We start from the raw sequence: 18,078 nt of genomic DNA, 5'->3' as shown, positions 1-18,078 counted from the left end.
TAAAAACTACGGTATAGCTTTAGGAATACTGTATACTTGTAGCAAGTAAAACAAATGAGGCAAATCTATGGACTGATCTATAAAGATGTCCAGTAATAGTTTTAAATGAAAGACAAAACAGTGTTAACCAAAATGTACAGAATGGTCTAATTTTTATTTTTGCTCTTATTTTTAAATTATAGTTGAGTATCTTTCGAGACCAAATAGTTCCAATGTTATATAAATTGTTTCAGAGCATATGAAATGAAGACTTCCAAATATTTTTTTATAAAGCAAATATAACATTGATACCCAAAGACAGCACATAAGTAATAAAATATAAACTATTACCACTTATAAATATTGTTACAAAAATTCTAAAAATATTAGCAAATATTTTTAGCCTCCAACACCACCCTAAGAAAACAGTTCACTCTGACCAAGTGAGTTTTATGCCAGGAATATATGAACACTTCAGCATTAAGAAATATATTAATATCATTTACCTTATTAATAGATTTAAGGAGAAAGATTGTATGATTATTTCCATAGATGCAGAAAAAGCAAATTCATCAACCATTCCTTATAAGAATGGTTGGGAAAATAAGATTAGATGAAAACTTTCTTAACATTTTAAATTATATATTATAAAAGCTAGTGTTTTACTTAATGTAGAAATACTATAAGCATTCCTACTAAGGCTGGAAACAAGGTAAGGACGTCCTCTACAGATGCCCACTAGTTTTATGAGTGGTATTAGCCAATGAAATTAGATAAGATAATTAGAGGATAAGATTTTGAAAAGAATTAAAACTATGTCTATTTGAAGATGATATATAGCATATCTGGAAAACTTCAGAGAAATATAAAGTAAACTGAAACAAAAACCAAAATAGCAAGACAGTAGGATATAAAATATGCCAAGTCAAAAGCCCTCAGATATATAAATAATGCCAGCTAGAAGACAAAATGGAAGGAAAAAACCTCATTTAGAATGGCAACAAAAAAAGATAAAATACTTAGAAAAATACTTAATATAAAAAAAATCTATGAAGAAAATGACAAAACTACTGAAAAAACACAAAAGTATACTTAAACAAATAGAAAGTAATCCTTTGTTCTTGAATAGGATTCCATCATCATGAAGATATCATCAGTTCTAAGTTAATTTATAAATTTAATAAAAACTCAATAAAATATAGCACCAGGATTTTTTTTCTAGAATTAGAAAAGTTGAAACTAAATTTCAATCTCAAGTCAGTTTGCCAATTTGACACAAAACCGTGACTTACAGAAAGCTATATGCTGGTGTTCTCTAATAAATGAACTCACTAGTAATCCTACTGAGCCAACCCCACTCACCTCTAGCTGATGTGCGGCCACGTGGATTGAGACTTATGGTTGCTAAATCATCCAGTTTCCAAAAGAAGCTGAAAATCTCAATTTGCATGTAACATTTTACAGTTTGAATATGCTGGTAACTAATTTAAATAAAAAATAAATACATCTTGTAGGTCATATCTCGCCTACACACTGTCAGTTTTTGACCTTTCAGGGGTTGGCAAACTTTTTCCGTAAAGGGTCAGGCAGTAAATATTTTAGGCTTTGTAGGCCACATTCAGTCTGTTGCATATTCCTGTTTGTTCGTTTATTTGTTTTTACAACATTAAAAAAAGGTAAAAAAGACAATTAAAAACAGGCTTTGGATTTGACCCTCAGGGTAGTAGTTTACCAATTTTGGTTAACAGAAACCATTAACCTTGAGATTCAACAATGAGCACTTTGTTACAAAACAGCCACACTAGCTGACATCTCTATCTCACAAAAATTTTTTTTAAAAAAGGCTGAGATAAGTATAATATATATAAATTCACTGCATTGGGGCATTTCATAATGCAATACTTTTTCTTCCTGACATATAAACAATATCCAGGAAGCTTATCCTGAAAGGGAGTTTATGCATACTTTTGAGACACCATCCCACCTCCATCACATACCCATTATACCATATTAGCTGAAAAATGTTTTCTAGATATTTTATCCAAACACGTTCTCAAAAAACAGTACCATCAGATTTACAATTTAGACTTTTCTACTCAATAAATATTAAGGTGGTTCTTGTTTCTTGGCTGCCAGCTATACTCATTTCCTTTTCTAATCCCTTAAAGAGAATCATATTTGATAAAGTTAAGGATAACAGCATCTATTTCTGAGACTGGCCAAGAACTTTGTAATCCCATTAGACTAATGATGTGGCAAACATCAGGGGAAAAGTCATACCCAATTCATCCTTATGGAATACTTTGGTCCTAGCCCAACCACAGAAGGGGCATTTCAGTGATTTGACCTGGCTGTGGACAACTATGGATCTTTCTAAGAGATTATAAAATATTTTTAGAACTTCTTGAAAATAGGATAGATATTTGTGAGATTTCAAAAACAACTACATTTGAAGGACATTGATAAGATTAATATCAGCTCTCAAATAGCTTTTAAACTTCATAATTTATTATTAATTATAGCATGACCCACTGAATCAAATTTGGTCCTGCAAAACTTGTAATATGATTCTAAGTCTACCCAAGTTGGACTAATCTTCAGATCAAGAACAAAACCAACCCAAGACTAAGAATTACCTAAAGCTTGGCAGGACCAATGCCCTTGGGCTTCTTAGTATGCTTAATTTCAGGCAAAAGCAAACTCAAAAGCTGCTCTTAAAGATTAACAACAGTGATGTGCTGGAGCAGGCAAGTCAACTTTTAAGAGTGAGCCAGCTGTTAAATGTGGCCATCTTTAAAGATTAAATTATATAACCTACGGTGAAATATATTATATTAGAAAGAGATACTAAATACCAAAAGCAACATAAACTGGTCTCAAGAACAAAGATGGACCAATTTGTTCTGGCCACCTCCAGGAAGTGATTTAAGTAGGCCTGGAGGAACTCCATGCAATACAAAGGCCAGATTCACTAACAAATGGTTTGGATGCCATATGGGTCATTTCAGATACATGGAACATTTCACTCAAGTTACTTAAAAGAATATCAAAATTGGTCAGTGTAAAAAAAAAAAATTAAGGCATGTGTAAAGAGCACTACACACATTAGTTTTGATTTTTTTTTCTTTAAATTTGTTTTGGAGTGCCTGCAAATACTCTAAATGGCTAAGCCGAACTGCAAAGAGATATATACATGGGATATATGTTATTTTTAACCTATTCTTTTAGTTAAGGAAAAGTTTCAGAATTTTATAGAGTTGGTGATGTGTGCTATATAAACACAATTATATCATCTTATAAAAAGTGCAAAAAGCTGGACAAAGGACCACATGCTTGTTCTTTCCAATAGAAAGGCATCAAAAACTCAAAAGAAAGTAGTTGTCTTCATGTCTGAGGAATTATTACTAACTCTAAATTTGAGAAACACCAACTTTCTGTATTTTCTTGTGTGAGAAATCTGCAAAGATGATGCAGTATACTGAGTACCAGTCACATATATTTTCCACCAAATATTGGGAAATAGTAAAGCAGATACTAGGGTTTTAAAAGTTATGTCTTAGCATTTATGTGTATGTATATGTATGATAGAGCCTTCAAATGCGCCCTTAGTATTTAATATTTGAATGAAATTAAAAATGTTATGATGTCATGGCTTTGGCCTTTAAAAAGTCATCTGTAAACCTGACTTGACTGAGGTTGGCTTTACTTGCATTGTTCTACTCTGATGAGCACTGTGGGATTTGGTTACCATCCTGCTTGATCTACTAAAAAGGGTGAAGAACAAATGCATGTTATACTTTATTTAAAATTAATAAAATAATGAACAAAGTTACATGTAAATGACAGTTCAGTACATTTAGCTGAATAATATTTAAAAATTTACATATTCATAAGCTCATAGATCCTTCACACCATTGAAAATTTTAGTCTATGTAGTCAAAGTCTTCTGGAATTCCAAAACTTTTATCAATTTTATTTTCTTCAAACCCAAATTTTCTTTTGGCCCAAGATTTTATAGCAAAGATGTTATCTATAAAGAAAATTGAGAAATATTTTTGAGAATTAAAAACACAATCATAAAGCATTTCAAATACAATTATCTTCATTGTTCTTTTACTTCCTTCTACTTTCAGACGTATCAAAATAAGCTTTTTGTATTTTCTAGAGTCATGTCAATTATAGAAAAAAGAAGATATTTAAAAACTATTTTGAACAAGTTAACAGATCTCATATTAAAAAACTCAGTAAGTTATTTGCTGCTAACGAATACCTGACTTAAGAATGATACAAAGATACAAAGAATAATACAACAAATAATATAAAGGTTAATGGCGTCCTTTCAGCATTCCACAGCAAAAGCCAGGATTCTGCTGCCTCAGGAATTAGAGGTACTCCTGCTCCTAAAGGGATCACATTCTATCCAGACTCTTCTTCCTCCCCGACAGAATAACAGTTTCCAGACAATTAGGCCAGTGTGAGGGCGAGGCGGTGAGGAAGAGGGACAGGGGTGCTCCTCTCTTGAGACTAACGTAAGATGTATCCTCAGCAAATCCTAATGGAAATTTAAAATGCATCTTACCACTGAAAAAGTACTATATCTACTTAAAGGAATTTATCCCAAGGAAATAAGACAAATTGTGTACAAAAATTTGGGTCAAAGAACTTCTTCTCAGTGCAATAATAGAAAAAAATAAAAGCAATCTAAATGTCTACTTATTGGGAAGGGTACCTGTGTACAGGAAGTGCTAACAGTAGCCGCACCTGCAAAGTGGGAATGATGGTGGGTTTTTTCCCTTAATTTCACACATTTCTTTAAAGTACATATACAATCTTTATAATGAAACTGTAAACACAGAAAAATAATAGTACAAGGTTTTCTGGTTTGTCAGAGTATTCTGTAAAATGTTAAGCACTGTGATAATGAAACAAAGGATTAAAATATGTTCTTCTGAAGTGTTATAGGCCGAATCATGTCTCCTCCCCTCTCCGCCCCAATTCATATGTTGAAAGTCCTAACCCCCACTGCCTCAGAATGTGACTATATCAGAGAAAAGATCTTTAAAGAGGTGATTAAGTTAAAATGAGGCTGTTAGGGTAGGCCCTAATCCAATCTGACTGGTGTCTTTATAAGAAAAGGAAATTTGGACACACTGAGACACCAGGGGTGTGCATAGAGGAAAGACCATGAGAAGATACAGGGAGAGGGCAGATATCTGCAAACCAAGGCCTCAGAAGAAACCAAAGCTGCCAACACCTTGATCTTGGACTCAGAGCCTCCAAAATGATGAGAAAATAAACTTCTGTTGTTTAAGCCAACCCATGTGTGATATTTTGTTCTGGCATCCCTAGCAAATTAATACATGGAATTTGATTACTTCTAAAAGTATTGTTTCTGTAGAAGTTTAAGTACAAGTACCAAATAATGATAAATACATTTCTGGAATAAAGTTTATTTCTAAGATGAATACTACTGTGTATAGAATAGTGTTAACAAAATGTTCTCATTTCTTTCAATTAAAATGTTATGAAATGCAAACAGATAAATGAATCTTTGAAACAGATAAAATGAATCTTTATTCCCTGTAACAAATAAAAATGAATCTTTACTTTTCATAACAACCTAGGAGAGAACACTAAAAAAATAGCATGAGGTATTCCAGAATAACCTGTTTAGTTTTACCAGTGTCTGCACAAGTACATTTTTGCCAATCACAACCAAATATTTATAGAAGGTCCACTGCTACATAAGATAGGTCTTAAGTGTATTACAGGTATTACAGAATGTAAACAGCCTATGCCTTCAAGTCGACACAAGAAAAGAGGAAAAAAATCATTAATTTATTACTGAACAATTCCAAAGTGATATGTGTGTTAGAGAGAAAAGACCAAGTTTATGTGCAGAGCTTCCAGGACAGGCACCACAAATACTGAAAAATTTCCAGGAAATGAGAGATCAGATATAACACTGTAGGAAGCTTGCAGGGAACAAGCTTCCAACCTGGATTAGAAAAGAAGAAAAACAAAAGAAACAAACAAAAGCCTCTCCACAACAAGGCCAAGTGAACAAATTCAAAGCAGACTCTTTAAACATTTTCTTGGGCCACTGGATGTCTCCCTTCAAGACAATGTTACACACAATCTTGATAGTTCATTCCCTGTCAAATAATTTTCCTATATGTAGCTATTTTTATAAATGAATAAAGAATGTTATTTTGTTTTTAAAGAAACAATCTTCAGACTGATAGAATTCTTGCTAATTTATATGGTGGCATACCCAAGATACACATAGGAATAGGATGGGCAGTATCATTTGCAATGAATCTGTGTCAGGACCTCACAATGTCTATCCCCCCTCACTCAATAAGATGCCTCATATATATTTATGAAAATTCCACTATCTTAATTATTTAGCAAGGTTTCATATGATATAATTTATTAAATCACATTTAAAGTATACTTAATGTTATAAAACATTTAGATGTGATAATTCTATATTTATACCCTGATGTAATTTCCCATTTTATTTATACCCTGACATAATTTATCATTTTATAAAACTGACATAAATTATTAAACAGTAAATATTCTCAATTCTAGATACATTTTTTTTTTTTTTTGGTCTCTTTTGTGACCGGTAAGGTGATCGCAACCCTTGGCTTGGTGTCTCCCGCACCGCGCTCAGCCAGTGAGCGCACCCGCCATCCCTATATAGGATCCGAACCGCGGTGGCAGCGCCGCTGCGCACCCAAGCGCCGTACTCTCCCGAGTGAGCCACGGGGCTGGCCCCTAGATACGTTTTTAAGGTCTTTTTTTTCTTTAAGTAAAAAGAAACCAAACCTTAAATAATAGCTATATGATAATTTTTAGTTATAAATATTACTGATGTTTTCTTTCTGCTTGTTTGGAGATGGAGGTTTTCTGAGATGTAATTTGCTTTATCTCTTATCTTCATAACGTTGAAAGGAGCAAGTTGTAACCTCAAATGAAAATGTGGTTCTTAACAGCTGTTCTAAAAAAACTTCCTTCCACATGATTTTAAAGGTTCCAGGTTCTTTCACTGCTAATAACATAGGGGGAGAGTGGGGAGGAGCTGTTCCAACTGTTGATTACTACTTATAATTTTGGAAGTTAATAATCAATTGGAAAACATGAAAGGATTTTTTAAACGGAGAAACGGAAAAGGGGAGTATTTATCTATGTGTCTAACATTGTGCTGACGGGCTTGCAAACTTTCTTATTTAATTCTCCTGAAACGTAGGTTATCTGTTATCCACATTGAACAGATGAGAAAGCAGGTTCAGAGAATTTTAAGAGGTCATACAGCAAATAAGGAGCATGGCTTGGATTCCTTTCAAAATCAAGTTCCTTCCACCACACACACAAGCTGCCTGTTCTACCGTGTGCTGAGCTGCTTTGTTGAGAACTATTGAGGGAAACCACCTTGTGACTCACCTTATTTTTCACCTGAGAATGCACTTCTTTTGTCACACTCAAAATTTTATATTTCCAAAGCGCATACAATATCACTGTATTTATTATTTATTTATACTTTATGGGACCCACATTTCATTATTCTTTTTTTTAATGTTAGCTTGCTGTTTTTACCCTCCTCTGTTCTTATGACTAAAGCAATATATTATTTAGGAAATAACTTTGTAATAAATAAGATTGCAATTTTATAGGAACCAAATGCCAATTATATTTTTACCAATCTACTTAATTCTAAAATGGACTCGGAAAAAATGATTCTTAAATGTTTTGTGAAACACAGAGACCTGGACAGGGAGTCAAGGAAACCTGGCTCAAATCTGTTCTTCCAGTGACTAATCGTCTTTGACTAAATGCCCTTTAAGCTTTTACATCTCTGCATCAATTTAATCTTATCCATATTCTCCTACATAAACATAATAAGGATGAGTAATACATGTGAAGGCATTACAGATGCTCACCAGGATGGAAAAATTCAATAACCATTATTTATAATTAAATATTGGAAAAACATCAGTGTAATTTTCTGACAGGTTATAACAATATTAATCATACTTGTATATAATTCACAGCAATTACTATTTATTAACTTTCTCCTGAACCTTAAGACACATTGATAATGCCTTATTTATTCCCATTTCTTAGAATATCTCCAGTGCAGACCAGAGGGTGTATCCACTGGCAAACAGATTAACAAGGCATTTAGATGTAAGCAGTCTTAGAGAGAAGACAGTAGGTATCATGTAGTGAGTAAGAGCCTGGACTCTGGAATCAGAGAAGCTGGATTCTAATTCCTGTCCCACTGCCTAGCACATGTATGGCCTCAGGCTCCTGAAGGCCTTAGTTTCATCTTCAAAATTAGTGATAATAATCATATGTACCTTACGAGATTATTGTGATGATAAAATGAAAATGCACCATAGACACTCATTACAATAACTGGCACATAGCCAGCCATTAAAAAATCTAGCTATTATTATTATTATTGTTATCAGCAAGGAGACAAATCATTAGGATCCCATGAAACTTGTAAAGGTGTATCACATTAGTATATACAAAAGTTAATTGATTAGCCCAAGGGACTTCTCTTGGGAAAAATTACACGAAAGTTAAACTGAAAGCAATCTTTGGTTTTACAAAAATATCTTATACTTTACAAAACAACTCAATAAGATTTTTAAAAATAACCTTACATAACTGAAATGATTTAATATATAAAAACTTGAGTCATGCATGCATTTTCAGAAATGCCCTTTCTTGAACAAAGCTAACACAAAGGCATCTGAATTTCACATCATAGTAAGTGAGGAAAAGTTTAGCTATAGTTTACCATAGTCTTATAATACATACCAGTCCATCTGTTAGCAGCGTCTTTGGCTATTTTATTTTCTTGACCTGAAAAAAAGTTATATATATATATATATATATGTATAAAACTATATATATTTACGTATATAAAACTTATATATATATATTTGCATATACAAAATTATCTTTAGCTATCAATAGATTTCTGTGTTTTCATATGAGCAAAAATTTTATAAAATACATATATAAAAGGGCTATTTAAAAAAAGCTCAAATAGTGTATAACATTGGATCTTACAAATATGCTCAAATTACCAAGAAAATTTTAGATAACTGCAATTACATTAGTCGTGAACAGAAAGTCGATATGAACAATTTCCCTTTCCTAAAATCCATCATTGTACTTGCTCCTTTAAAGACAACATATAAGTTTAAATGAGATGTGTTTCTCAAACCAAATCAAAATATGACAAAATAATTTAAATTTAATAAGAATTTTTCTGTATGTACATTATTGGGCCACAATAAATCTGATTTTAAAAAATTTTAGTAGTAAGAAAGTAGCCCTGTAGGAGGGAATATTTACTTTTACCTTATATTTAAATACACATCTTGGTAGTAATTGTATCTGTATGTATGTTTTTCAAATTAATCTATACAACACATAATAATGCCATGATCACCTGAGCATAAATATTACTTACAATGATGACATTTTTTAAAATTGGAAATTCATTTACATACCACAGAATTCACCATATTAAAGTATGTAATTCAGTGGTTTTAAAAAATATATTCACAAAATTATACAACCATCACCATTACCTAATTCCAGAACATTTTCATTACCCAAAAGGAAACCTTGTAACTATTAGCAATCACTCCATATTCCCTCTCTCTCCAGCCCCTGACAACCACTAGTATATGTCCCGTCTCTATGAATTTCTGTTTTGTGAACATTTCATATGAATGAAACATACAATATGGTCTTTTGTGTCTGGCTTCTTCCACTTAGCACCTTTTCCAGGTTCATCCATATTGTAGCATGTATCAATACCTCATTCTTTTTTTGTGCTAAATTATATGCCACAGTTTGCTTATCCATTCACCAATTGATGGACATTTTGTGTTGTTTCCACTAACATGAATAATTTAATAATTTTTGTGTGAACATGTTTTCACTTCTCTTGAGTACATATCTAGGAGTGAAACTGCTGGCTCAGATGATAACTCTTAAGTATAATATTTTGGGGAACAAATAAATTGTTTTCCAAAGTGGCTGCACCAGTCATCTAAGAGTTCTAATTTCTCCACATCCTGGCAAACAAATGATGTTTTCTATTTTTTAAATTATAGCCATCCTAATGGATGTGAAGTGCTCATCACTGTGGTTTTGACTTGCATTTCTCTAATGACTAATGATGTTGTTGAGCATCTTTCCATGTGCTTATTGGCCATTTGTATATTTTCCTTGGAAAACTGCTTATTCAAATCCTTTGCCCATTTTTAAATTGGGTTGTCTTTTTATTGTTGAATCACAAGAGTTCTTTATATATTTTGGATATTAGACACTTCTCAGATATAGGATTTGCAAATCTTTTCTTCCATTATGTGAATTTTCTTTTCAATTTCTTGATAGTATATATGTAATATGAATGTCCACACCAAAACTCATACTAAAATTTAATTGCCATTGTGACGGTATTGGAAGGTGCAGCCTTTAAGAAGTGATTAGGTCTCAAGGACAAACCCTGCATGAATGGATTAATGCCATTTTTGTGGGACTGGATTAGTTATCATGGGAGTGGATTCCTGACAGAAAGGATGAGTTCAGCTCACTTCCCTGTCTCGAGTCTTGCTTTTGCCTTCTGCCCTTCGTCCATAGGATGACCCTCACCAGATGCCAGCACTATGCTCTTAGACTTCCCAGACTCCAGAACTTTGAGCCAAATAAACTTTTCTTTGTAAATTACCCAGTCTATGGTATTCTTTTAAAGCAACAGAACATGGACAGAACTAATTGTACAAAAGTCTTTAAGTTTGATGAGGTCCAATTTATGTACTTTTTCTTTGGTTGCTTATACTTTTGGTGTCATACCCAAGAAACCGATGCCTATATCCAAAAAAATATACAACTATGTTTTCTCCTAAAAATTTTATAGTTTTATCTCTTACATTTAGGTCTTTGATCCATTTGAGTTCCTTTTTGTTTACAGTGTGAGGTGGGTGGGAATCCAGATTAATTCATTTGCATATCCAATTGTGCCCAACACTATCAGTTGAAAACATGATATCTTTCCTGATCAATTATCTTGGTAACCTTGTTGAAAATCAATTGAGTTTATTGCTAGACTCTCTATTCCACTTTATTAATCTATATGTCTATCCTTATACCAGTACTACACTGTCTTGACCACTGCAGCTTTGTAGTAAATTTTGAAATTGAAAAGTTTTGGGCCGGCCCCGTGGTTCACTTGGGAGAGTGTGGCACTGGTAGCGCCGAGGCTGCTGATTCGGATCCTATATAGGGATGGCTGGTGTGCTCACTGGCTGAGTGTGGTGTGGACAACACCATGCCAAGGGTTGAGATCCCTTTACCGGTCAGAAAAAAAAAAAAAGAAAAGTTTAAGTTTTCCAACTTTGTTGTTCTTTTTCAAAATTCTTGGCTCTTTTGGGTCTCCTACATTTCTATATGAATTTTAGAATCAGCTTTTGATTTCTGCAAAAAAGCAGTTGGAACTTTGGTAGGTTTTGTATTGAATCTGTAAATCAATTTGGGGAATATTTCCATCTTAATAAGTTTTTCGGACTTCTGATCAAGATGGTGGAATAGATGGTACCCAGTGTACCCTCTCCCACAATCGATCAATTTATAGCTATTAAAAAGCAATGACTACCAAGCTGGGGCCTCTAGAGCTCAAGGGAAGAGGAGGAGAGACCTATGGAGGTCATGAAAGCAGAAGAAGCTACAATGAGATTAAAAAAAGGATCATTCTGACCGTCCGTTTCAAGTCCTAGCCACTTCAAGGCTCACACTGATGAGCACACAGAGCAAGAGCTGGCAAAAGCCACAGCTGTGCTCTTCGTATGAAGTTGCTTGGAGGCAGCAGGGGAGAAGAGGGCTTTGGAGGCCCCCAAGCCAGCAAGACCACTAACAGGATTACCGTGGACCCATCCATATAAGAGCAAGGGGCCACAAACAACTGAAAACAGGAGCCATGAAGAGGCCAGTAAGTAACTGCAAGGGACTGGTGCATGGCCCGTCCCATGAGAAGTGTTTGGAGTGCAGGTGGTGGGGGAGATGGGCCCACTGGGAGAATATTGGGGCACAGCATGGCCAACTGATCTGCACACGAATCAGCACAGGACCACTTAATGGAGACTGGTCAGGAATACAGGACTGCAGGGAGTTTATTTTGCTGAATAGTCTCAGGCTCAGATCAGAGTTTCCACACAATCCAGGTGTACCAGACCTCACAAGACTTAGAAGTGGTTACAAAGTCAACAATTAAAACCTGAGCTGCGCAAAAAGGCTTCCCCTGAGAATCAGCAGCAAAGCAGAAATTTAGCTCAACCACAGGGTTCAAGTGCTGGTTCCCATAGGAAGTTCCCCCATTTTAGAAGTAATCGAAGGACTTCAAATTAGTTCCAGTGCAGAGTTTAAGTGGTAGGAATAGTGAATAATCCAACACACAACTGAAAGACAAAACAAAAAACCCACAGATTAGAAACAAAGTTCTGATATTAACCAGTAAAGGTCTAACACCACCAAAGAACACCTATACAATCTAGAAGTACTGGAAGTTCCCTGGGCTCCCAAGCTGGGTTGTGGGGAGGGCCAAGGCCCTCAGCCACGCTCACCCCCGCCATGTCTGCATCCAGCCCAGCAATGACCACTGACCCACCACCAGAAGCATCCCAGGCTCCCAAGTTAATTCTTTAAATGTTTGGTAGAATTGCACCAGTAAAGTCTGGGCTTTTTCTCATTGTGAGAAATGTTATGATTACCAGTTCAATTATTTGCATTTTATAAGTCTAGTCTGATTGTCTATTTCTGCTTGTACCAGTAGTACTGGTATTTGTATTTTCTAAAATTTATTCATCTAGGTTATCAAATTTATTGATATACCACTGTTCATAGCATTCCTTAATTGTCCATTTTATTTAAGGTTGGTAGTAATGTTCCCTCTTTCACTCCTGATTTTAGTAATTTGAGTCTTCTTTTATTCCTGGTCAGTCTAGCTAAAGTTTTACCAATTTTGTGATTTGCTTAAAGAACCAACTTTGGTTTTATTTGATTTTCTCATTTTTCAATTTTCTATTTCATGTATTTCCGCTCTAATTTGTATTATTTCCTTCTGTTGCTTTGGGTTTAGTTTGCTCTTCTTTTTCTAGTTTCTTAAGATGGAAGACTGGGATATTGATTTGAGACATTTCTCTTTTTTTAAAACACAGGCATTAAAATTTCCCACTAAGCACAGTTTTTATTATATCCCCTAAGTTTTTGTGTGTTTTCATTTAATTCATCTCATAGTATTTATTAATTTCCCTTGTGATTTTCTTTGGCCAATCCTTATCTAAGAATGTGTTGATTAATTTCCACATATTTGTTAATTTCCCAAATTTCCTTCTATCATCTGCCCGTAATATGACTTCATTGTCATCAGAAGATATACTTTGTATTATTTTAATCCCTTTAAATTTGTAGAATGCATTTTCTGCTGTTGTTGGGTGTAGTGTTCTATAGATGTCTGTTAGGTGTAGTTGTTTTATAGTATTAAGTCTTCTATTTCCTTGTTTATGTTCTGTCTTGTTGCTTGACTTTTTATTCAAAGTGAAGTACTAGAGTTTTCAACTATTATTGCTGAATTATTGATTTATCCTTTCAATTCTTTCAATTTTTGCTTCGTGTATTTTGGTGCTCTATTTTTAGGTGAATATATGAATACAATTGTTAAATTTTCTTAAAGGTTGACCCTTTTATCGTTATAATTTTAAACGATTCTTTTTCTCTAATAACAATTTTTGTCTTAAAGTCTATTTTGTCTGGTCTATTTAAAGTCTATTTAAATTAGTATAGCTGCTCCAGCTCCTTTTTGGTTACCATTTGCATGGCATATCTTTTTCTAGCCTTTTGACTTTGAACATATTGTCTTAGGATCTAATGTGAGTCTCTTCTAGGCAGAATAGAGTTGGCTTATGTATTTTATTCTATTCTGCCAATCTCTGCCCTTTCATCAGAGTCAAAGAGCTTAATCCATTTTCATTTAGTGTAATTACCAAAAAGGTAGGATTTACAGCTGCTATTTCACTATTTGTTTTCTATATGTCTTATGCTATTTTTGTCCCTCAGTTACTCCACAACTACCTTCTTTTGTTTTAAATGGATTTTTTTTTTTTTTTTTTTTTTTTTTTAGTATGCATACCATCAACTCCCCTCCTGTTTCTTTTACTAACATTTTTGGGTTATTTTTTTACTGACTGCCCTGGGGATTACCATTAACGCCTGAACTTATAACAATGTAGTTCATATTAATACCAACTTAATTTCAGTGGTATACAAAAACTGAGCTCATGTATAGATAGTTCCATTCCCACATCTCCCATTTCACACTGTCATTGTCACAAATTACATTTGACACATTATCTGATCATCAACATAGATTTATTATTATTGCTTTCTGCCACTGTCTTTTAAATTAGACAGAACAAAAGGAGATACAAACAAAAATACAGGTATACTGTCCTTTATATTTACTTATGTAGTAATCTTTACCAGTGTGATTTATTTCTTCATGCCAACTGAGTTATGATCGGGTGTCCTTTCACTTCAACCTGAAGGACTCCCTTAAGTACTTTTTGTAGACAGGTCTGCTAGTGACAAGCTCTTAGTTGTTGTTTAGCTGAGAATATCTTACTTTGGCCTTCATTTTTGAAGGAAAATGTTTCTGGATCTAGAAGTCTTGGTTGACAGGTTTTTTCTTAAAGCACTTTGAATAAGTCATCCCAATGCCTTTGGCCTCTGTGGCTTCTAATGGGAAAAAAGCTGTTAATCTTATTGAGGACCCCTTGTATGTGATGAGTTGCTTCTTGTTGCTTTTAAGGTTCTCTTTGTCTTTAGCTTTAGACAATTTGATTATGATGTTTCTTTGTGTGGATCTCTTTGGGTGTGTCCTACCTGGAGTTCATGGGAATTTCTGGATGTGTAATGTTTTTCTTCAAATTTGGGAAAATTTCAGCTATTAATTCTTCAGATATTCTTTCTGCCTCCTTTCTCTCTCTTTTCCTTCTGGAGCTTCCATTATGTGTATGGTGGCACCACATTTCTTCATTCTTTTTTCTTTTTGTTCCTCAGAATAGAAAATTTCAATTGAACTATCTTCAAGTTTATTGATTCTTTTTTCTGCCTGCTCAAATCTGCTGTTGACCCCTCTAGTGATTTTCCATTTCAGTTACTGTAGTTTTCAACTCTAAAATATCTATTTGATTCCTTTTTAAAACCTTCTCTCTACTGATATTCTCTATTTGGTGAATGATCATTTTTAGACTTTTCTTTAGTTCTTTAGACATGGTTTCCTTTAGCTAATTGAACATATTTAAAATAGCTGACTTAAAGTCTTTGTCTAGTATGTCCAACATTTGGGCTTTCTCAGGAACAGTTTCTATTCATTGGTTTTATTCCAGTGTGTGAACCATACTTTCCTGTTTCTTTGCAGGTCTTAAAATTTTTTGTTGCAAAAATGGGCATTTAAAATAATATAATGTGGCAACTGTGGAAATCTGATTCTTCCCCCTCCCCAGGCTTGTTACTTGTTGTAGTCACTACCATTTGTTTGTTTAGTGATTTTTCTGAACTAATACTGTAAAGTTTGTGTTCTCTGTTGTGTGTGGCCACCGAAGTCTACTTGGCTAGAACAGTGATCAGCTACTGATTGAACAGAAATTTCCTTAAACACCTGGACTAAATCTCTTTATGAAGAGGCTGTCTTGCCAAAGGACTCTGCCAAGTGCTTGCCTAAGAGCTTTGTGTGTGCATTGGGACATGCCTTCAACACTCAGCTGGGCAATTTACAACTCTGCCTCTGTCTTCATGTCCTGCTTGCACAGAACATCAAAGTCAGCAAGAGATAAATGCTTAGTACTTTCTCAGGTCTTAACTGAGAATGTGAACAGCCCTATGCATGCATGTAGACTTCCAAATTTCCAGGAATATGTGGCTTTTCAAGGCACCCATGGACATCCCCTTCAGTTTCTCCTTTTAAGATTTTTCATTAGTCTGCTGTTTGCCTCAATTGTCATTCATCACCTAAGACAGCTGTGAAGTTAAAAACTCTTGCCTATAATTGTCTAGACAAACATTCCCTAGGGAGAGGATTTTAGCACTGGGCATACTCCTAGCCAGGTCAAATAAAGACAATCCTTTCTACCGGTGTCTTTCAGGGAACAATCAGATATGTATATAATGACAATTCTTTAGAATTGAGGCCCTTAATGAGCTCCAGTTGCATTTTGCTCCATTTCACAATGGGAAGGTGGAGGTGTTACCTTTCAAGATTACTGCTGAGAGAGTGGGAATGAGAATAAGGCAAGTTAAAACTTCACAAAGCTCACTATTCTTACTGAGATTCAGCCATTTTTCTTGAATAGGCTCCTGAAAGCCTTTGGTCAATTTCTGAGTTCCGAAAAAGTTGATTGTAACAATTTTTGTTAGCTTTTGTAAAAGGACAAATTGTTAGAGGTCCTTACTTCACGATTTTCACTGTCACCCTAGCATTTATTTCTAAGAAAATTCCTTAAATACTTCTAAGATTACTTACTTTCAAGTATTTTTGTGGGAATTTAATTTCTACTGCTTGTTTTATCTGGTCTCAGATAATGATCAGAGTAGACAAAATTAAAATTTAGTTTTAAAAATAAATTATTGCTTTTACTTCTCACTTTTTGGATATTTGCAATTAAGCTTGCTAATACTTGTTTAATGATAACAATAATTCAACTGTCACGATGAAATAGAAATATTTCTTGCAGGCATTACTGAGAAATTAATAGAGAATATACAGCCATGCTTATATGAACAAAGGGTTATGGCTATTATCAGCAAATTGTATTCCAAAATAAACCATGACAGACTTAGAGATAAGCCTGAGTGTAGTAATATGGGTACTATAGCCATGCTATTAAGAACCAAATCCTATTAAAATCAATTTGGGAAACTCATAATCCTTTAATCCAGTATAATCTGTTCTGCACTAACATGAGAGCTGAAATCCTATGAAACCTCTGATTATTAAAAAGCACATTTTAAAAACAATAATTTAATTGGGAAAAGGGGATTTGGTGTGAGTAGAACTTAAAGTCTAAAAAAAAAAAATCTCTAAATTCAGTGGTCTGTGGGTTTATAGTTTTCATCAAATTAGAAAAAAATTAGCTTTTATTTTTTTCAGATATTTTTCATATCAGTTTTTCCAAAAGCTTCAGTTGGTAAAGTTCCCAAATAAAAGACAGACTAAGACAGAAAAATACGAAGTAAGTTATACATATTTTCCTAAGCAACTAAATGCTGTCTTTATAATACACTCTTTCATCTCCTCAAATATTCAAATTTCTATCTTTACATAAATATATAAAAATTATTCAAAATAAAGCTTTGGAAACTCTGGTTTAAGAGCAGGGCAAAAAAACCCATAACAAACAACAACAACAACAAACCAGAATTGAGGCCATAAGAGGTGGGAAAGGGGGAGAGGGAGGAAGGTTAGCAAGAAATTGGCAAAGGCCACAAAAAATGATTAAATTGTGTAATGTTGAATATACTAATTATCCTGATTTGAGCATCACATATTGTGCATAGGTACTGATATTCAACACTGTACCCCACAGATATGTACAATCAATTATGTTTCAATAAAAAAAAAAGTAGGGCAAAAAAATCATTGGTATATTCAAAAGGCAATTCAATGCACAGACTGATTTTCTGCAACTTGCAAACTCTTTTATTTATGGCATCATTTTTTCCTAGAAGATACTGGTGAATTTCTTTCTAGGGCCAAATCAGTCTCTCTTCCATGACTCTTCAGTCTCCTAAGACTTTTTTTTTTTTTTGGCAGCAGGTTGGTTCAGGGATCAAACCCTGGACTTTGGTGTTAACAGGACCACGCTTGAATCAACTGAGCTAACAGGCCAGCCCCTCATAAGCTTTTAATTTATGTCTTTATCCTTCTACCCCACCCACCTTCCTTACTTTTGCAATACTTATAATTTCAAAGTTGTCACTGTTCAATTCTTGAAGAATGGTTACCAGGCA

At 34.1% G+C, this 18,078-nt stretch overlaps 1 protein-coding gene across 1 annotated transcript in view; it reads right to left on the bottom strand.

The window, feature by feature from the left end:
- Positions 1-3,902: 3,902 nt before the first annotated feature.
- The window catches only part of MND1 (meiotic nuclear divisions 1), a 76,904-nt gene continuing 62,728 nt past the window's right edge, over positions 3,903-18,078 (bottom strand). Inside the window, exons 7-8 of the mRNA XM_063108731.1 lie at positions 8,818-8,862; positions 3,903-4,009 (exon numbers count right to left, since the gene is read on the bottom strand). Of these exons, the coding sequence (XP_062964801.1) occupies positions 3,903-4,009; positions 8,818-8,862 (152 nt within the window). The remainder of the gene's footprint in view (positions 4,010-8,817; positions 8,863-18,078) is intronic.

This window comes from Cynocephalus volans, chromosome 9 (genome assembly GCF_027409185.1).
Source record: "Cynocephalus volans isolate mCynVol1 chromosome 9, mCynVol1.pri, whole genome shotgun sequence".
Classification (NCBI taxonomy): Eukaryota; Metazoa; Chordata; class Mammalia; order Dermoptera; family Cynocephalidae; genus Cynocephalus; species Cynocephalus volans.
This window is presented reverse-complemented; position numbering and strand designations above follow the sequence as displayed.